Below are 22,458 nucleotides of genomic sequence, written 5' to 3' on the forward strand. Positions count from 1 at the left end.
CTCCCATTTGAGAGCCCCCTCCTCCCATCTGAGAACCCCTTCCCTCCTCCCATCTGAGAACCCCTCCCCACCCCTTCCCCCATCTGAGAACCCCCAGAACACCCCTCTCCTCTCCCATTTGAGAACCTCCTCCCCACCCCAGTCCCCTTCTCCCCACCCCAGTCCTCTTCTCCCATCTGGAAACCCCCTCCCCACTCCAGTCCCCTTCTCCCATCTGAAAACCCCCTCCCCATCTAAGAACCCCCAGAACACCCCTCTCCCATCTGAGAACCCCCTCCCCACCCCAGTCCCCTTCTCCCATCTGGAAACCCCCTCCCCACTCCAGTCCCCTTCTCCCATCTGAAAACCCCCTCCCCATCTAAGAACCCCCAGAACACCCCTCTCCCATCTGAGAACCCCACCCCAGTCCCCTTCTCAGTCCCCTTCTCCCATATAAAACCCCCTCCCCTCCCCTCCCCATGTAAGAACCCCTACAACACCCCTCTCCCATCTGAGACCCCCCTCCCCACTCAGTCCCCTTCTCCCATATGAAAACCCCCTCCCCATGTGAGAACCCCCACAATACCCCTCTCCCATCTGAGGACCCCGACCCGACTCTCCTGCTCCCACCCTACCTTTAAAAAAAATGATTTTGAAGCGTCGTTGCAGACAGCGCCTCGCGTCTGCCCTGCAGAAGTAAATCTCTTTGCTTCGAAGTTCGTCATCGTCGGGCCTCACTATGTCCCACCCTCGCGGAAATAGGAAGTTTCGTCAGAGGAGGGCGGGACATAGTGAGGCCCGACGACGACAAACTTCGAAGCGAAGAGATTTACTTCTGCAGGGCAGACGTGAGGCGCTGCCTGCAACGACGCTTAAAAATTTTTTATTTAAAGGTAGGGTGGGAGCAGCGGGAGCGAAGCGGATCACCCCCCCCCCCCACCCACTGACACCCGGGGCGGACCGCTCCCCCCTTGGTACGCCACTGCCGGGCAATGTCCGGTGTCTGGCATTGAGTATCCGGACATATCTTGGCCCGTTTCAATTTAACCGGCCAGCTATTTTGGCAGCCAAACTTAGCCGGCGATGTGGTGAATATTGGCAGATAGACAATTATATCACATGATATAATCACTAGCCGCTAGCTGGCAATATTCATTGGGAGACAGCTGACTCTCTCCCCCTGAATTTCTGTGCATAGCCGACGAAGTACCGTTTAACCAGCCAGGAGCTATTCCAGGCCGGTTAAAGGCTTTTAATTATTGGCCCCAGAAACAATATAGAAAATCAAAATCTCTTTTTCACTGGATACAATTACTCAATATCCTCTTAATGGAGGAGTAGCCTAGTGGTTAGTGCAGTGGAACATGGAATGTTGCTGCTATTGGATGTTCTGTTGCTACTATTGGAGATTCTACATGGAATGTTGCTACTATTTGAGATTCTGTTGCTACTATTTGAGATTCTACATGGAATGTTAATGTTGCTATTCCACTAGCAGCATTCCATGTAGAAGCCTGCCCTTGCAGATCAGCAACGTGGCCGCACAGGCAGGACGTCAGACTCACAGAAACAGAAGCCTGTGCGGCTGCGTTGCTGATCTGCAAGGGCAAGCTTCTACATGGAACGTTGCTAGTGAAGGAGTAGCCTAATGGTTAGTGCAGTGGACTTTGATCCTGGGGAACTGAGTTCAATTCCCACTGCAGCTCCTTGTGACTCTGGGCAAGTCACTTAACCCTCCATTACCCCTGGTACAAAATAAGTACCTGAATATATGTAAACCGCTTTGAATGTAGTTGCAAAAACCTCAGAAAGGCGGTATATCAAGTCCCATTTCCCTTTCCCTTCCCTTAATTCATGGAGAAAAAGGACCTCAAGAGTAATGAGGACCCCACTCAACTTAGGGCCTCCAATCAAAACTCTTATCATCGGTCCTAAAAATTCTTCATAAAATATTAGCTTCAATACGCACTTATTATATAATTATATTATATATAATCGTCTTTCATAAATACTTTAGACTTTTCATTACTGTACACCGCCTCAGTCACCTCTCTGCTCTGCGCAGAGCTCTCCTGCCCCCTCTACCAACCAGAAGGCTCAAATTTCCCCTGGTCTTTGTATTGCATAGTGCCATAGCTGAATCCCAAGCCAGCCCTGTTTGCTTTCCTTTCATATTGCAATTCTTTGTTTCTTTTGTAGAGCTGTTTCCAAGACCAGCCCTTCAAGTTGGGGAAGAAATCAGTGAAGGGGATGCCTTATCGTTTTCATGCTCCGTTAGTGGTTTCAAAGCTGAGAATCTAACTTTCTATCTGGAGAAAATTAATAGCACGATGACCACACGCATGAAAACTGGTGGAAAATACAAGAAGACAGGTTTAGAGCAAGACCGCGGATTGTACGTGTGCAAAGTTACCATCCGAAACATTACCAAAAAAAGCGAGCCCAGGATGGTAACAGTTTATGGTAAGGATTGAGGATATTTGTTTAACTAAAGCTAAAGGGCATTTTGATATCTAGATTGTCAATAGAAATCAAACAAAATCAAACATGGAAAAGAAAATAAGATGATACCTTTTTTATTGGACATAACTTAATACATTTCTTGATTAGCTTTCGAAGGTTGCCCTTCTTCCTCAGATCGGAAATAAGCAAATGTGCTAGCTGACAGTGTATATAAGTGAAAACATTCAAGCATTACTATCTAGATTAAAAATGGAAACAGACTATTTTTTTAACTATCTGTCCTTGTACACACAGAAACTGAAGCCCTGTACCAACCACAAAGTCCACCCAGTCTGATAGTAGGCCAGGCACTCCCTCTTACTCCTTCAGAGTTTAAAGCATAGATCTCAGAGGTCAGAGTTCCCATTAGGATGATCCAGTGTACTTCAAAAATTGCTCCCAGGTGCTGAGCCCCCCCAAATCCCCCCCAAAACCCACTCTCCACAACTCTACACCACTACTATATCCCTAAGGGGTGAAGGGGGGCACCTACATGTGGGTACAGTAGGTTTTGGGGGAGGTTTGGAGGGCTCCCATTTACCACCACAAGTGTAACAGGTAAGGGGGGGATGGGCCTGGGTCCACCTGCCTGAAGTGCACTGCAACCACTAAAAACTGCTCCAGGGACCCGCATACTGCTGTCATGGAGCTGGGTATGACATTTCAGGCTGGCATAGAGGCTGGCAATAAATGTTTTTTAAATTTTTTTTTTTTGGGTGGGAGGGGGTTGGTGACCACTGGGGAAGTAAGGGGAGGTGATCCCCAATTCCCTTCAGTGGTCATCTGGTCAATTGGGGCACTTTTTTGAGGCTTGGTCCTAAAAATAAATGGACCAGGTGAAGCCGGCCAAGTGCTCATCAGAGCCGGCCTTCTTTTTTCCATTATCGGCCGAAGCCGGCCATCTCATAACCACGCCCCCGTCCCGCCTTCCATACCCTTCTGAAACACCCCCTTTAACTTTGGCCGGCTCTGCGACGGAAAGCAGTTGGAGCCGGCCAAAATCGGCTTTCCATTATACCGATTTGGCCAGGTTCGGGAGATGGCCAGCCATATCCCGATTTGTGTCGGAAGATGGCCGGCGATCTCTTTCGAAAATAAGCAGGAGAGTAACCTATGAAAATTTGTATGTGCTTTGAAAATGAGCCCCTACTTAGGCTCCAGGGTCTTCAATTGGAGCCCTGGTCACTTTTCAAAGAGGCCAGATTAGGATCCCACAGTTAGACATCTAAACCCTTTGAAAATTGACCTAACTAAAGGTCTCTTTTATCAAACCACACTAGCAATTACCGCACTGGAACACGCTAGTACGGCTTGATAAAAAAGGTCCTAAGTCTAGGACTGCTTTTGATGTTCTTGTTCAGATTATTTTTATTGTAACATATCATTCTGATATCATTTACTGCCTGAGCTGATTTTAGCTATGTACTGACTCTGTGTAAATTGCAATAAAATAAATACAAGCTTCATTTTTTTGTCTCTTAGCTCCAGTCTCGACGCCAGTTCTTTCCCCTGCTACTAAAATGCAGGAGGTGGTGATGGGACAGACTCTGATACTGATGTGCAAGTCGGAGCGAGGAACACCCCCTATCACATATACACTGTTCAGAGGAACTGAACAGCTGTACAACATTACAAGGAAGACCAAGGGGGAGAGCGCAGAATTTAAGTTAAATGTATCAACATTATCCCATTTGAGCGGATACCGGTGTAAAGGTAACAACAAGAATAAGCTGTCCAGTCCTTTCAGCACTGCATTGAATTTCACTGTAATAGGTAAGCAAGAATTTACTGTCCATAAACACACTGGGGCTGCTAAAAAAGGGTGAATACAAATTTAGCGCTTTGAAATCCAGCTAGGATTATGCTGGCTCAGCAGAGCAATATACTGCATGCACTGTACAATGCAAGAACTGCTTGCACGGAGGAGTAGCCTAATGATTAGTGCAGTGGGCTAAGAACCCGGGGAACTGGGCTCAAATTCCACTGCAGCTCCTTGTGACTCTTGGCAAGTCACTTTACCCTCCATTGCCCCAGGCAGTGGCGTTCCTAGGGGGCTGACACCCGGGGCGGATCGCCGATGCGCCCCGCCCCCGGGTGCAGCGCCCCCCCCCCGGTGCAACGTGACCCCCCCAGCGAAAGGACACCCCCCCCACCCCAGCAAAAGAACCCCCTCCCCCGGGTGCACGCCACTGGGGGGGTGCCGCGCGCCGGTCAGCTTTGTTCGTTTCCATGCTCCCTCTGCCCCGGAACAGGTTACTTCCTGTTACGGGGCAGAGGGAGCATGGAAACGAACGAAGCTGACCGGCATGCGGCACCCCCCCCCCAGCGGCGTAAACCCGGGGCGGACCGCCCCCACCCCCCTTGGTACGCCACTGGCCCCAGGTACAAAAAAAATTTTTATTCGGATTTGCTCACACCTTTTTCAATGGTAGCTCAAGGTGAGTTACATTCATATATACTGGGTATTTTGCTGTCCCCAGAGGGCTCATAATCTAATTTTTTTTTGTACCTGAGACTTGCTTAAGATCTCAAGGAGCAGCAGCAGCTGGATTTGAATCAGGCACCTCTGGATATCAAGGGTGGTGCTCTAACCACTAGGCTACTCTCCCAGAGGTCAGATGTCAGCTTTGGCTTTGATCAGGGCCGCCGAGAGACTGAGCCAGGCCCAGGGCAAGGCTGCGCCCCCCACTCCAGGATTGCCGTGCCCCTCCCAAAGGATCGCCCCCCCACCCCTCAATCGCTACTTCTGTCGCCTCCCTCTCCTGCTCCCAGGCCGCCGGCGCCGCAGTTCCTAGTCTCCACCTACCTACCCTTTGCCTGCCATCTGACCCCCTTCATTTAAATTTAAAAAAAAATCTCTAAAGCACCAGCGCAGCGCCTTCTGTGTGAAAGTGGCAGATTGCCTCGGGCAGGCCTTCCCTCACTGTGTCCCGCCCTCGCAGAAATAGGAAGTTACATCAAAGGAGGGCGGGACACAGTGAGGGAAGGCCCGCCCGAGGCGATCTGCCGCTTTCGCACAGAAGGCGCTGCGCTGGTGCTTTAGAGATTTTTTTTTAATGCAGCCCCCCCAGCCACATGGGTCTCCGCTCCCCCCCACATGGGTCTCCCTTTCCCTGCAGCCCCCTCCTCTCACACCAGTACACTTCTGCCTTCCCTGAATCCAGCATCGCTCACTACCTTCCTTCCTGCAGGTCCAGGATCACTGCTGCTTCCTTCTCCTTTCCTCGCCGCCGCTGCAGCGCTTGCAGCTTAAATTTTCGGGTCATCCACGATTCACATAGGCACTCCGGGGCCTTCCCAGTCTGCCACATCCACCCTCTCTGATGCAACTTCCTGTTGCAAGGACCGGATGGGGGAAAGGGAAGTCCCTACAGTGCCTATATGAATCGTGGACGGCCCAGCTGCAAGCACTGCAGTGGTGGTGGGGAGAAAAGCAGGAAGCAGCAGATGCCGGACCTGCGGGAGGGGAAAGCAGGGAGCGATGCACCACAGCACCCCTGAAAGTTTGGGAACCACTGGTCTATAGAACAGACAAAGGAAGCTATGTTACTAACAAGCTCCACCTTCATCAATCTATGGTTGTAGTCCCGCCCTTCTTTTCAGGCAGTCCCAGGGCTTTGTTTGAGGGGGTACTTGGGGGTACTGGGTACCGGCACCTTTTCCACTATCTGCTAAACTTGACCCATGGTTCTCATATTTTAATGAAAGAGCTCAGGTTCTACATACAAATTCTGCCTTGTCATAGATTCTATGACTGGTTGCAGGGGTCCTGGCTATTGTAGGGTGGATCCCTCAATGATCACTCCACCCCTGAAGGGTGGCTTGGCATTTGAGTACCGGCACCTTTTTTGCTAGACAAAATGCACTGGGCAGTCCATAGACACAACGAGCAGAAGGGTAGGCCCAAAGCTAGAAGAGGCATGAAGTTTGTAGGCTTGTAGGGACAGAGACAGTTTAGGAGAAGTTGAAGGGTGGAATAGGCAACCACTGCAGGTGGAACAAGGCAAACCCAATTCATTTGCAAATACACTTATTAAAAGAAGGACTGGTCTATAAAGACTTCCAGAAAGAAATAATAAAATGCCAGAAGGGTTGAAAAAAAATGTGGTGAGATCTGGCCTTTGCTAGGACAGTTGACGATGCGACAGGAATAGAAGGAAAACACCTTCTTATGTTTAATGTGTAGTGAATGCTTGTGTCTTGTCATTGTTACATGAAATCTGCAACTGTGGTTTGTCTCAGGATTTTAATTGTTTTCGAACAACATAAAGATCCACCGTAAAAATGGAAAAATCAAAGATCATTCCATTTAAATATGGAGGCAAAAGACCTCAACAACCGGAACCAAGGACATAATCAATATTGTCTGCTTATACCACGGTTCCACTTCTTATCATCGGTCTAAAAAAAACACCTCTTTAATGTTTTATATATATGCAAGGAAATTGTGCAGTTAATCTAATCAGTAGTTCAAAGTATATGTATTGTTAAATAACTTCTGGTTTTTAAAAGAGAAAGAATGTAATCAGATGTATTATTTCTAATTAATATTGGACAACTAGGAAAACAGGCCCGTTTCAGGAGCAAATGAAACGGGCGCTAGCAAGGTTTTCCTCCCCAACCCCCCCCCCCTTCTCCCTCCCTCCCTACCGACCCCTTTGTCACCCCCTTCTCCCTCCCTACCTACCTACCTACCTACCTATGGACCCCTTCGTCGTTCTGACGGCATTGCTCCACATTCCGCACCTGCCTCTTGGACGCACCGAACGCCATTGCTCCGCCCTCGACATGACGTTTGATGCGAGGGCGGGGCCCCTAGCCTGGGCGATTTCGGTGGCTTCACTACCATGGTCTTACGAACCGTTCTGGAAGGAAGTGACAGTGACGTCACTGTCCTCAGAACGTTGAGGGTGAGTTTTTTTATATAGGATAAGTATGTTTTCAATGAAATGATTTGACTATACACCGTATTGGCCTTGAAGAAGCCAACCAGATGATCAATGTGGAATAATGAATTAGACGAGTAATATCTGGGGATAATCAGGTTAATACCACGTTTTTTTTTTCTGTTTATTGTTTATTTGATCTCCTTGTCTTGTTTCACTCTCCCTATTTAGTGGTCTAAGGAAGAGAATAGAATTACCTGACTGAAATAATTCCTCTATATTACTTTCTCTGTATTTCTGGCAAGTTGTTTTATCACTTGTAAAAATTTAAATGGTTATAAATAAAAAAATAAAAATAAAAAAAATAAAAAATCTAATCAGTAGTGCAATCCCAAACAAATACAAAAGCACTTACCTGGTTTAAGCACTTTGTGCATGGCTGGCTGTCGGACCAGTGCCCCTCCCTGGTAACTTGGAGGTCTCGACTGATTCAACAAATGAGAGAGGAAAGATGCGAAGTTGGAGATTTGGATACTGAAACATTTGAGCAAATCAAGGAAGGGAGGGGGGAGGTGGTAGGGGCATTGAGGGGAAGGGGTTCATGGGAAGGGAAGAGTGGGGTAGGGTGGGTTGAAGGTGGGGAGATGTTTGCTGGTTTGTTTGTTTTATCATACGTGTGTTAAACCCCTTGCTGACTATTCTGATACTGTTATGTCAAGTGTTATGACATGTTTTGTACAAGGTTAATAAAAATGATTGAACATAAGAAGTCTTGGTCACTTATCAAAGATCCCAACGGGGCCCATTTCACCCTACAGTTGGGCTTCCTCGGAGGTAGAGAGCTGCACGGCTTCCGTCCCCGCGGGAATCCCGCGGAACCCGCGGGATTCCCGCAGGGACGGAGGCAGTTCCTGCGGGGTTCCCGCGGGGATGGAACCAGTTCTGTGGGCTTCCCGTGGAAGTGTAAGCTGCACCTGCACCAGCCTCTCAGCTACCGAATACCAATTTATTTGAGTGCTGTCTCCTCCTCCTCTTCTTCCTTGCTTTAACAGCATAAATGTGGAAAGTCTTCCATTAAGGAGGTGGTAGAGTCACAAATGATGACGGAATTCAAAAAGGCGTGGGATGAACACAGAGGATCTCTAATTAGAAAATGGAAGTTATATAAAAGCTAACCTTAAATGGCTGCATGTGTGTGGATGTGTCAAGTGACGCTTAGATGGCGACTCTGGCTGTGATGAACTAGAGCTGATACCTGGCAGACTTGTATGTTCTGTGTCTCATACATGGCAATCTGGTGTAGGATGGGCTGGAAAGGGCTTAGACAGCTACTTCAGTGGCTGGAACATGAGGACAGTGCTGGACAGACTTTTATGGTCTGTGTCCCACAAATGAGAACATGAATAGGCTGGAGTGGGCTTCGATGGCAACTCCAGCAGTTGGAACATAAGGATGGGGCCAGATAGACTTCTGTGGTCTTTGTTCCAGAAACATGAAAGAAAGACCATAATCAAGTATATAATATCACACTCGTTGATTTAATGATGAATTGATCATGAGTGACTGTTGGGCAAAGTGGATGGACCGTTCAGGTCTATTTGCTGTCACTTGCTATGTTACTATTAAACCTCTTTGCTCCCAGACTGGTGCACAGACCTCAGCTCTGACACAGGCACGAGAATCAGATGTCACCTGACCTACTGGCGCGTGCATGTGGCGGCCTCTCAGCACCCACTGCCAATGGATCAGAGACAAATCTTACATGTGCACACCAGAGCGTTCCAAGTTCCAACTTCCGTTCCTTCCTTGCCTACAGTGCTGTGGCTCAAATCCAGAAAGAGACTGAGGGAGCTGACTGGAACTTTCTTTTATGTACTTTTAAATTCTTACGGGGATGGGTGGGGATGGGTTAAATTCTTGCGGGGACGGGTGGGGACGGGTTGGGATGGTTTAAATTTTTGCGGGGATGGGTGGGGATGGGTAAGATTCCAGTGGGGATGGGTGGGGACGGGTAAGATTCCAGCAGGGACGGGCGGGGATGGGTAAGATTTCCGTCCCCGTGCAACTCTCTACTCGGAGGTTACTGTGCCACTTAGGTAAATGCTACTGAATCTTCACCATAATACAAAACAGCAAAATGCCCACTCGATCGTTCGTGCCAAACTTACCAGCTTCTTATAAAAGTTTTACCAGTCACGGAGCCGCATTGACCACAGTGGTTCTTATGTTTTGCTTGATCTACTGAAATATCCTAATTTTCTAAGCTTTGCATTTTAATTTTTTCCCCAGCTCAGATCCAAAAGGTCATCTTAGAGACGATTCCTTCCAGCGGAGAAGTGGAGAACGGCAGGGACCTGACGCTGATGTGTCGGATAATCGATGGCTCTTGGCCAGTTACATTTACATTTTATCGCAAAGATAAATCTGATCATGTGCATCAGGAAATCATAAACAAATCTACTTCCATTTGGCACCAGCGAACCTTTGACAAGGAACAAGAAGGGTCTTACTACTGTACAGCTTCAAACAGAGCCAGCCGCATCCATAGTAACATTTTAGACATAAAAGGTAACTTTTACTGGCTATGGAAAATATATTTGTAGAGATAATTACGGAAAGTTTCTCTCTCGTGGATACTGTGTAGCATCTCTAATTCTTATATATATATACAAGATGAGCCCCCCCCCCCCCCCCCCAAAAAAAAAGTAACCCCTTAGAGTTTTTTTGCTGTTTTCTCAGTGACCGCTTTAAATTTCAATGACAAATTTTACGTACTTATTAAGGGCCATATGCACAAAGTTTACTGTGCTGGGAATGTTTGCTTTAGACGTAGTTGTAGCCGGTCTAAAACAAATGTTACTCTGTGAGCAATGTACAAAGGGGTTTTCTGTGGCTCTAACCGGTGGCGTTCCTAGGGTGGCTGACACCCAGGGCGGATCGCCGATGCGCCCCCCTCCCGGTGCAGCGCCCCCCCCCCCCCGGGTGCAGCGCGATCCCCCCCCCGGCGAAAGGACACCCCCCCGGGTGCATTTTTACCTGCTGCAGGGGGGGAGGGGGGTGCCGCGTGCCTGTCGGCTTTGCTCGTTCCATGCTCCCTCTGCCCCAGAACAGGAAGTAACCTGTTCCGGGGCAGAGGGAGCATGGAATGAGCGCAGCTGACAGGTGCGCGGCACCCCCCTAGCGGCGTGCACCCGGGGCGGACCGCCCCCATCGCCCCCCCCCCCTTGGTACGTCACTGGCTCTAACATGTGCTGTTACCAGCCACTGAGAACCCCATGCAAATGTATTACAATGAGCTCATTATTATTCTAATGCACATTCCAGGCAGTGCACAGCTGTAATGAACTAATTTTATGGCTGCTTTGGAGCTGTTGGAAGAGGAGGGAAACATAAACATGCAGCTTGCAAAGACTGCATGCTTATGCTCCCTACCTCTCCTCTCCCAGCCCCCCACCCCGGTGGCCCCACCCAGCTACCCCCTGGCCCCCACACCAAGAATCGTCCTGGTAGTCTAGCGACTTCCTCCTCCCCCCTGCACTCACTACCGACACCCTCCTGCACCAAGAATCGCCTTGACGGTCTAATGACCCCCTCCCCTCCTCCACCCTCCCTGTACCATGAAAAATATAGAGGCAAGATAGCAGGAGCAACACCTTCTTCCTCCTGCCTCTGGGCCCACCCTGCACAAAATGATGGTGTCCAGCCCCTGCTCGGTGAATCCTGGGATACACTGGGCAGGGCTAAGTGCCATATAAGGAAGAAAACGCCATATATGGTGCTTAGCCCTGACCCGTGCATCCCAGGATGCACAGGGCAGGGGATTTTGCACAGGGCGGGCCCAGGCAGGAGGGAGGAGGTGTTGCTCCTGCCCTCCTGTCTCCATCTTTTTCAAGGTATGGGGAGAGGGTCGCTAGACCACCAGGGTGATTCTTGGTGTGGAGGGGAGAGGATGCAGGGGGAGGAGGGTAGGGAGTTGCTAGACCACCAAGGCCATTAGACTGGTGGACCCCCTCTTGAGAACCCCCCCCCCCCTTGTGCAACTCAAAAGCCTTCCCAAAGGTAACCGGAGCAGCATTCTACACAGCAGAACACCACAGAAGAAGCCCATTAGAGCTGTGGCCACAAGACCTCCCGCTGCTGCAGTGCACAGTTGACTGCCAGGCCACCACAATGATAGCCAGTACTCAGGACTCCAATTCCCCCCCTCCCCCAACTGAAATACAAACTGACACACGCCACCACCTTTTCCTACTTGAGCAGGCAGCGGTGGAATGATCTTCCTACAGACCTGAAAGCTATTGACGAAGTAACTAACTTCCGCAAATCTCTGAAAACTCATCTCTTCCAAAAGGTCTACAAGGAAAATACATAGCCTACAAACCAGGGGCGTAGCCAGACAACAGATTTTGGGTGGGCCTAGGCATGAAGTGGGTGGGCACCAAGTGTTCCCCCCCCCCCCCCCCACCCTCGCACCACCACCAAAAAAAATATCTCAGCTGGCAAGAAAGCGCTTCTTTCCACCTTGGCAGTCTGCAGCAGGCATGTGCAAAAGACTGAGCACGCACAGGTGCCAGTATCAAGGAGAGTAGCGTTTTCATTACCATCAGGGGGAAGTCTTCAGCTGGTGGAGATAGGGATCCTCACCAGCTGCCACTAAACGTGTGCTACTGTTGGGTGGGCCTGAACCCTAAGTGGGTGGGCCCTGGCCCACCCAGGCCCACCTATGGCTACGCCACTGCTACAAACCAGTTCAACAGCTCACACAATGACCACAGCTCACCTCTAACCCAATCTTCAAACAGTAATAATTGTACTCGGCATCAGGAAACGATTATGCTTATCTTCTTTTACCAACATTCAAACTATAAGAAATGTACCTGTTAACAGGAAATGATTATGTCATAACCACACTCTGTAAGCCACTTTGAGCCTACAAATAGGTGGGAAAAGGTGGGATACAAATGCAATAAATAAATAAATGTGTTTGTGGGAGGCTCTGAATATTAATTTTTTGTTGTTTCTTAATTTGCAGTGATCCTTGCTTCCTGGAAGAAGGCTGTCATCGCTGTTTTCGTTGTGCTAATGGCAGTTGGTGTCGCTGCAGCAGTGACCTGGTGGTATTTGCAGAAGAAGAGAAAGGGTACAAGGTTTTTTTTCTCAGCTCTTTGCTTTGTTTCTTCTTTAGCCTCATTGTGGGAGGGGGGTGAGGGAGGATTATACCTGAGCCATGAGAAACACATAGGGTCGATATTCAGATGGCAGTGGTGAACATTTTTTTAGCCACCAGAGGCATTATTCCCGGGTATTCAATGCCAGGTCATGCTCGGGTACCGGCCGGCTATGTCTTATGCAGTTAAGTGCGATATTCAACCGTTAACTGCCTAAGTGAAACCGCATAAAGATAGAACTGTGTTTTATGTGGTCCGATATGGCTGCTTAACTTAGGTGGTTAAGAGATGAATATTGGCACTTAACCACATAAGTGCCGACTCCGCCCCGGACTGCCCACAAAATAGCCGGCTTTCAGTTTAACGGTCAGTGCTAATATTCAGTGGATAGGCCCCACAAAAATGATTTAAATTGCTTTGAATATTGCCTGGATAATTAACAGCCTTAGAATCCATTGGTCCACCCAGGTATTAATATAAGAACAGCCACACTGGGTCAGACCAACAGTCCATCTAGTCCAGTATCTTGCTTCCAACAGTGGCCAATCCAGGTCACAAGTACCTGGCAGAAACCGAATTAGTAGCAACATTCCACGTAGAACCCCAAAGAGTAGCAAGATTCCATTCAGAATCCCAAAGACTAGCAACATTCCACGTAGAACTCCAAAGAGTAGCAACATTCCATGTAGAGTAGCAAGATTCCATTAAGAATCTCAAAGAGTAGAAAGATTCCATGCTACCAATCCCAGGGCAAGCAGTGGCTTCCCCATGTCTATCTCAATAACAAACTATGGACTTTTCCTCCAGAAACTTGTCCAAACCTTTTGTAAACTCGGATACATTAACTGCTGTTACCACATCCTCCGGCAATGAGTTCCAGAGCTTAACTATTCTTTGAGAGAAAAAATATTTCCTCCTATTTGTTTTAAAAGTATTTCCATGTAACTTTGAGTGTCCCCTGATCTTTGTACTTTTACACCACTCAGGATTTTGTAGACCTTAATCATATCCCCCCTTAGCTGTCTCTTTTCCAAGCTGAAGATCCCTAATCTTTTTATACTTTCCTCATATGAGTGGAATTCCATCCCCATTGTCATTTTGTCTTTGAACCTTTTCTAATTCCGCTATATCGTTTTTGAGCTATGGCGACCAGAATTAAATGTAAGTAATCCAAGGTGAGGTTGCACCATGGAGTGATACAGAGGCATTATAATATTCTTGGTCTTATTTACCACCTCTTTCCTAATAATTCCTAGCATCCTGCAATTCTTGACAAGGTGCTTTTTTTTGCCCAGTTGTACATAAGTACTGGCGCACTGGGAAAAGACCAAGGGTCCATCGAGCCCAGCATCCTGTCCACGACAGCGGCCAATCCAGGCCAAGGGCACCTGGCGAGCTTCCCAAACGTACAAACATTCTATACATGTTATTCCTGGAATTGTGGATTTTTCCAAGTCCATTTAGTAGTGGTTTATGGACTTGTCCTTTAGGAAACTGTCTAACCCCTTTTTAAACTCTACTAAGCTAACCGCCTTCACCACGTTCTCCAGCAATGAATTCCAGAGTTTAATTATGCATTGGGTAAAGAAAATATTTTCTCCGATTTGTTTTAAATTTACTACACTGTAGTTTCATCACATGCCCCCTAGTCCTAGTATTTTTGGAAAGCGTGAACAGACGCTTCACATCCACCTGTTCCACTCCACTCATTATTTTATATACCTCTATCATGTCTCCCCTCAGCCGTCTCTTCTCCAAGCTGAAAAGCCCTAGCCTCCTTAGTCTTTCTTCATAGGGAAGTCGTCCCATCCCCGCTATCATTTTAGTCGCCCTTCGCTGCACCTTTTCCAATTCTACTATATCTTTCTTGAGATGCGGCGACCAGAATTGAACACAATGCTCAAGGTGCGGTCGCACCATGGAGCGATACAACGGCATTATAACATCCTCACACCTGTTTTCCATACCTTTCCTAATGATACCCAACATTCTATTCGCTTTCCTAGCCGCAGCAGCACACTGAGCAGAAGGTTTCAGTGTATTATCAACGACGACACCCAGATCCCTTTCTTGGTAACAGACAGATGTTTTCTGTCACCTGCTTCCTTCCCATATCATCCTAACAGAATGAAATATGATGGCAGAAGACCTGCCAAAATTCTAAACAAAAGACAATTGAACAAGTAGGAAATATGCATGCCAAGGTGGTCCTAGGAATATGCACTGCATTCTTTTTTTTACAGGGGCAGAACCTTAACCCATACATATATGCCAATGATGTAACGATATACATTCCATTCACAAAAGACATTAATGAACTCTCTAACGAAATCAACCAAAGTCTACACATCATGAACACCTGGGCAGATGCATTCCGACTGAAACTGAACGCAGAAAAAACTCAATGCCTCATACTGACCTCCCAATACAACACGAATAAGTTTACTGCCATTAACACACCTAAACTAAATCTGCCAATCTCAGAAACATTAAAAATCCTTGGAGTCACTATTGACCGCCACCTAACACTCGAGACTCATGCGAACAACACAACAAAAAAAATGTTCTACTCCATGTGGAAACTGAAAAGAATTAGACCATTCTTTCCTAGATCTGTCTTCCGCAGTCTAGTGCAATCACTCGTACTCAGTCACTTGGATTATTGCAACTCATTATACGCAGGATGCAAGGAACAAATACTGAGGAAACTTCAAACAGCCCAGAATACAGCAGCCAGACTCATCTTCTGAAAACCAAAATACGAAAGTGCAAAACCCTTACGGGAGAAACTACACTGGCTACCACTCAAGGAACGCATCACTTTCAAAGTATGCACTTTAGTCCATAAAATCATTCACGGGGAAGCCCCTGCATACATGTCTGATTTAATAGACCTACCACCCAGAAACACTAAAAGATCTTCCCGAACCTTCCTCAATCTCCATTTCCCTAAGTGCAAAGGAATAAAATACAAAGCATTGCACGGATCGACCTTCGCATACATGAGCACACAAGTCTGGAATACACTACCACGCAATCTGAAAACGATCTATAAACTGACCGACTTCCGCAAACTACTGAAAACCTATCTCTTTGAGAAAATCTACGGCAAGGATCAAAACACATGAAGTCCATACAAACCAATAGATACGCACCAAAACACTCTATCCTGAAGTCTCTTCTCCCGTATCCTCACCACCCTTAAAACCCTACCCACAAATAAGAATGTTAGACCTTTATGTTCCCTCGATATTGTTTGTCCGCCTCTCAACTCACCACTGTTATCTTCTGATGCTCTATTCCCAAATGATATCCTGTATTTACTCTGTCTTCTATAACTCATCATAACGTAATCCATAATCGTACTGTAACCAATTGTACTTCCATCATTCTCAAAGTATTGTAAGCCACACTGAGCCCGCAAATAGGTGGGAAAATGTGGGATACAAATGCAAATAAATAAATAAATGTTTAACAAGAAGCCAATTTGAGAAGGAGTGCGTGTGTAAAAAAAAAAAAAAGCATTTACAAGTGGAAATCAGCATAGACCAGTGGTTCCCAAACCTGGTCATGGCGGCACCCCAGCCAGTCAGGTTTTCAGGAGATCCACAATGAATATTCATGCTCCTTCTCTGCCATACAAATTCCCTGATATTCTAGTTGGGCCCTCCTGACCTCATACCTCGAATGGATCGGGTGGATGTGAAGCGACTGTTCACGCTATCCAAAAATACTAGGACTAGAGGGCATGAGTTGAAGCTACAGTGTGGTAAATTTAAAACGAATCGGAGAAAATGTTTCTTCACCCAACGTGTAATTAGACTCTGGAATTCATTGCCGGAGAACGTGGTACGGGCGGTTAGCTTGACGGAGTTTAAAAAGGGGTTAGATAGATTCCTAAAGGACAAGTCCATAGACCGCTATTAAATGGACTGGAAAAATTCCTCATTTTTAGGTACAACTTGTCTGGAATGTTTTTACGTTTGGGGAGCGTGCCAGGTGCCCTTGACCTGGATTGGCCACTGTCGGTGACAGGATGCTGGGCTAGATGGACCTTTGGTCTTTCCCAGTATGGCACTACTTATGTACTTATGTACTTATGAGGCAGGAGCGATGCCTGCAAAATATTGACTGCTGATACGAAGCATATACATATGATTCTCAGATTGCTACCCTGAGGAAGGATGCAAAACTTGACCATGTCAGCAGCATGTCCAGTCTTCCTTTAGTCATCTGTGCAACATTTTATAAGTTAAGTAGTATGACATTACACTTGAAGATGCTTTTTCTACACTGGAAGTTTGAAAGACAATTGCAAAAGTAAAGTTTGGTATAAAAATTGGGACCTGTGAGGAAGAGGCTATTTTTGCAATATAGACGTATCTATGCTTAGATATACCAGAAGGAAGGGATCCTCAGGAGCTTAGCCTAGAATGGGTGGCAGAGCCGGTGGTTGGGAGGTGGGGCTAGTGCTGGGCAAACTTATACGGTCTGTGCCGGGGCTGGTGGGTGGGAGGCGGGGATAGTGCTGGGCAGACTTATATGGTCTTGGCCAGAGCCGGTGGTGGGAGGCGGGGCTGGTGGTTGGGAGGCGGGGATAGTACTGGGCAGACTTATACGGTCTGTGCCCTGAAAAAGACAGGTACAAATCAAGGTAAGGTATACACATGAGTTTATCTTGTTGGGCAGACTGGATGGACCGTGCATGTCTTTTTCTGCCATCATCTACTATGTTACTATGAGAGAGATTTGCATGCAGTGGAGGCAGTGGAGACAGATGTCTCTCAAGAATATTGATTGCGGATCTCCTGAAAACCTGACTGGCTGGGGTGCTTCCAGGACCGGGTTTGGGACCCACTGGCAAAGACAAAGAGGTAGAAGAGGTTCTGCTTTCATTTGGAATGGTTCGGCTGGACCTTGAACTTTACATGTACGTCTGATTTTGCAACAGAAATGTACATGCAAAAAATTCCCTTGGCATTAACACTTCCTCCCAGGCACCTTTAACTGTCGGCTAACTGCTCATTTTGAAGCGGGGTTTGGAGGGGGAACTTGACGTCCCTTATCTCTGGTTTTCAAAACATCTCAAACAGCAAAACATTACAGTTTTGGAGCTCAGTAACTTACTGTGCACTTTTGCAAACTCTGGGCCCCTTTTACCAAGCTGCGGCAAAAGGGGGCCGGTGCTGCCATTGGCGCGTGTTTTACACGCGTGCCCAGGCCGCCGAGTCGCACTTTCCTACAGGAAATGGACGTGCTGCAAGTAAAGTACTTGCCATGCAGCCATTTTGGGGAGGAGCCCTTACCGCCACCCAGGGGCGTAGCCAGACTTCGTCAGGGAGGGGGGGTCCAGAGCCCGAGGTGAGGGGGCACATTTTAGCCCCCCCCCAGTGCCGCCAATCCCCCCTGCCATTTTTAACCCCCCTTCCATTTTTTACCTCCCCGCCGCCACCACCAATTTTGACCCACCCCCAGCACCAACCCTTTCGACCCCTCTTCCCGCTGCTGCCAACCCTCTCCCGCCGTCAGGTACGTGCAGGACATCAGACTCACAGAAACAGAAGCCTGCCTTGCAGATCAGCAACGCGGCCGCGCCAGAGAAGAGGACTTCGGCTGGCGGGGATTGGGGACCCCCGCAAGCAAAGGTACCTGACGGCGGCGGGGGAGGGTTGGCGGCAGTAGGTTTGGCGGCGGGGGGGGTTGGCGGTGGGGGGGCCAGGGCCAAATCTACAGGGGCCCATGCCCCCATGGCCCCACATAGCTACCACCCATTGAGGTGGTGGTAAGGGCTCCCACATTAACCTGGCGGTAACTGGGCAGCACGTGGCACTGCCCAATTACCTCCAGGTACGCACCGGGAATGACAGCACGCTAGGAGTGGGAAGAACTGCCAGGCTGTTGCGGCGGTATAGCGAGTGGCTTACCACTGCTTAGTAAAAGGAGCCCTCTGTCGCTTACATATATGTGTCGGCAGTTTCATATAGATAGCCCCAAGTGAAATTATTCTTTATTTACATAGGAACAGAGAAAAATGTAGGCAAAGACCATATGGCTTATCCAGATATTGGCTTTTCTTTTTCAAATGGATTTTCCTTGTATACGTGCCACAAAATACAAGGATAGGCTAGGCCTAGCCATGGAGAGGCTGTTTTTGCACCTGACTCCACTTTTAAGAAAATGATGGCAGATAAAGACCATATGGTCTATCCAGTCTGCCCATCAGTCATATCTTTTGACCCCTATTTACTTATGCAAATGAGGTGTCCCGTCCCCCCCCGTAATGAGTCTATATCTCCCTCAGGCCTTGTATATATTTTACACAAGATTCTGTGTTCCGCGAGCTTTTTATAAAATATGCTGTAAACTGTAAACATCCCGCCTCGGACACCTCTTTTCTGAAATAGAAAACCTATAGAAAATTGAGATTTCTGTCATTTTTATGTATTGTATTCTTTGTTCTAAATTGGGATCTTGGATTGACAGTGGCTTTGTGTCTGTCTGGCCCATGCTGACTTCGCTAACTTCCTCACTTCTGAACTTCCTGTTTCTCTAGCCGCCGCCGGTGGCCTGCTCTGCTATTTTCTCATCTTTTCAAGAGGGCTTTTTTTTTTTTGTTTGTTTATTTAGAAAGTGAGGAAGCTTCTTTTTGTGATTGTCTTTCCTGTTCAAGGTCTTTCCTGCTACCTGCCTCCAGTTACCACTCTTTACCTTGCCTTCTGCCATTGGAAGGTGACCGAACTGGGTTTTTTTTTTTTTTTGTTTCAACTGAAATCAAATCTATGGCTGAAATTCAATGCTTGGTTTCAGCTGAAGCTGAAGCCTAAATTTAAACCAGCCCAGCCCCAAACAGGAACAGCCCCCCCACTTCCTCCCTCTTCCACTGCTGCCTCCTTAAACCAAAGGTCTGGAGCTTCCACTTCTTCTCCCCCCCCCCCCCCCCCAGACAGAAGTCCTTCTCCTGGACCTACCCATAGGCCCCCCTGGGCCTACCGTACTGTCCTGGTGGTCTAGTGGCTAGTCGGGGCAGGAACAATCCCCATTCCTGCCCGTCCTGGCACCATTCTCAAAATGGCTGGCACAATCTCCAATGGCAATCTCACAAGACTACCAGTGGAAGCTGCGGCAGCCATTTTGACTGCAGAGACAACATGGGAAGGAGCTAGTAGGGAGGTGGGGATGGTGCTGGGCAGACTTATACGGTCTGTGCCAGAACTGGTGGTGGGAGGTGGGGCTAGTGGTTGGGAGGCGGGGATAGTGCTGGGCAGACTTATACGGGCTGTGCCCTGAAAAAGACAGGTACAAATCAAAGTAGGGTATACACAAAAAGTAGCACATATGAGTTTATCTTGTTGGGCAGCCTGGATGGACGGTGCAGGTCTTTTTCTGCCGTCATCTACTATGTTTACTATGTTAGGCTGAAGATATAGGTTTTGGCATGGCGAGAAGAGACAGGTGGAGGCATCAAGGGGGAACTGAACAGCGAGCAGAATGAGGACCAGGCAGATAGGCAAGACTGGGACTGGGACTGGGACAGCAGGGCAGAGGAGACAGTGAATATAGAACATGGGGATGGTGATGAGGAGGAGGCAGCAGAGAGGCAAAGGTAATGTTTGCTTTCAAAGCTGAGCAGATGATACCCTGTGAATAAGCACAGCAGAGGAGAGGGGACAAAGGCAGCGCCAGGAGAGGCAGAAGAGCATTGGAAATGGACATAAAAGGAACCCATGACATGCAGAGGCAGTGCATTTTCACCCAAAATGTTTTTGCTATGTCTCATGGCTCTCCTCCTCCTCCCTCCAAAAACTGAAAGAGCTCCCATGTCCTCCTTTATCCTGAACATAAGAATCTCCCTTCCTGGGGCCTACCAAGATAAACTCACATGTGCCATTTTTTGTGTATACCTTACCTTGATTTGTACCTGTCTTTTTCAGGGCACAGACCGTATAAGTCCGCCCAGTACTATCCCCGCCTCCCACCCACCAGCCCCGCCTCCCACCACCGGCTCTGGCACAGACCGTATAAGTCTACCCAGCACTATCCCTGCCTCCCAACCACCAACCCCGCCTCCCACCACCGGCTCTGGCACAGACCGTATAAGTCTGCCCAGCACTATCCCCGCCTCCCAACCACCAGCCCCGCCTCCCACCGCCGGCTAAGCTTCTGGGGATCCCTTCCTTCTGAGGAGGATTCCTTTATGTTTATCCCATAGTATGGTGTTAATACCACAGGTGTCAGGAGTCAGACTTCCAGGCAGTATCTGACACACACCGCTGCATCATATCAGAACCAAGCTGCCACCAGTAAAGTCCCCTGAAAATGTGGCAACAGCTGATGGGATCGGCTCACCATTTGCCAGGTGACGTCCCGCTGCTCTGCACCTGTCACCCATCAAAAATTTCTGCAAAACCCATCTGGCTCTTTTCTCACAGCAAGTGGCTCACAGCAGATGGACAGATGTGACCAAAACATTAGGAATACTATTTTTTTCTTTTTGTTGAAAGAATTCTTGTAAAGGAAGGATCGCAAACTATCATAGAACAAAATATTTGACATATTATACTTTAGAATTGATTTGGAAACCAGGTTAACCCACTGTGTTTTATTCTTTTCCTTCTAGCCAAGCAGATAACTGTGGAAATGTCTGGGTAAGGATCTTTTTAAACATATAATTGCTGAACACTAAATCATAATTCTGATGCTAAATTTGGGACCTAATGTACTAATTTACACAAATGCATGTTAATAGTCACATTTACGGCACATAGGGCTCGATATTCAGACCGTGGGATTAGCCTGGCTAACTACTGCAGTTGGCGCTGAGATTGGATATTCAATGACGGACCGTTTCTGGCGACCAGCACTGAATATCCGGGTTATTTTGGCCAGTTCAAACTTAACCGACCAAGCTGATATTTATTTAGGTAGGCCTGGTATTCCCGCAACCAAACATGGCTGCCAAACTTAACTGGTCAGCCAATGAATGTTGGTGCTAACTGGCTGTGTCGTGCGACATAGCCGGTGACCGGGCTAGCCGCTAACCGGCAACATTCAGTGAGACAGCCGGCTATCTCCCGCTAAATATGGCCGGATAGCTGGCTAAGTACCTTTTATTACTACTACTACTACTACTTATCATTTCTATAGCGCTACTAGAAGTCACTTAACCCTCCATTGCCCCATGTAAGCCGCATTGAGCCTGCCATGAGTGGGAAAGCGCGGGGTACAAATGTAACAAAAATAAAATAGATACTATTGGAGATTCTACATGGAATGTTGCTATTCCACTAGCAACATTCCATGTAGAAGGCTGCGCAGGCTTCTGTTTCTGTGAGTCTGACGTCCTGCACGTACGTGCAGGACGTCAGACTCACAGAAGCAGAAGCCTGCGCGGCCACATTGGTGATCTGCAAGGGCCGACTTCTACATGGAATGTTGCTAGTGGAATAGCAACATTCCATGTAGAATCTCAAATAGTAGCAACAGTGGAGGAGTGGCCTAGTGGTTGGGGTGGTGGACTTTGGTCCTGAGGAACTGAGTTTGATTCCCACTTCAGGCACAGGCAGCTCCTTGTGACTCTGGACAAGTCACTTAACCCTCCATTGCCCCATGTAAGCCGCATTGAGCCTGCCATGAGTGGGAAAGCACGGGGTACAAATGTAACAAAAATAAATAAATAAATGGTGATTATAGGAATTAATTGGAACTAATTGTCCCTAATTTGCAGTTACATAACTTTGAGAGGGGCATAGATGTGGGAGATGATGGGCAGGGAAGGGACATGCCAAGCTGTTATGTGCTAAGCTGTCAGTTATACGCATAACCGCCGCATTTCGGTGTGCGCATTTATACTTGTCATTAGAAGCCATCTGAATTTCAATTTCAGTTTTGACTTCAGTCCCCAAAACCGGCCCAAAATCCAAATT

General features: G+C 47.7%; 1 protein-coding gene across 7 annotated transcripts in view; it reads left to right on the forward strand.

The window, feature by feature from the left end:
- The window catches only part of PECAM1 (platelet and endothelial cell adhesion molecule 1), a 96,295-nt gene that overhangs the window by 23,353 nt on the left and 50,484 nt on the right, over nucleotides 1-22,458 (forward strand). For all 7 annotated transcript variants that reach the window (XM_030208421.1, XM_030208420.1, XM_030208423.1 and 4 more), the window contains exons 6-10: nucleotides 2,179-2,442; nucleotides 3,964-4,254; nucleotides 9,657-9,935; nucleotides 12,400-12,507; nucleotides 21,153-21,180. In XM_030208421.1, coding sequence (XP_030064281.1) covers nucleotides 2,179-2,442; nucleotides 3,964-4,254; nucleotides 9,657-9,935; nucleotides 12,400-12,507; nucleotides 21,153-21,180 — 970 coding nt within the window. The remainder of the gene's footprint in view (nucleotides 1-2,178; nucleotides 2,443-3,963; nucleotides 4,255-9,656; nucleotides 9,936-12,399; nucleotides 12,508-21,152; nucleotides 21,181-22,458) is intronic.

The sequence above is a fragment of the Microcaecilia unicolor genome, chromosome 6 (assembly GCF_901765095.1).
Source record: "Microcaecilia unicolor chromosome 6, aMicUni1.1, whole genome shotgun sequence".
In the NCBI taxonomy this organism is placed as follows: domain Eukaryota; kingdom Metazoa; phylum Chordata; class Amphibia; order Gymnophiona; family Siphonopidae; genus Microcaecilia; species Microcaecilia unicolor.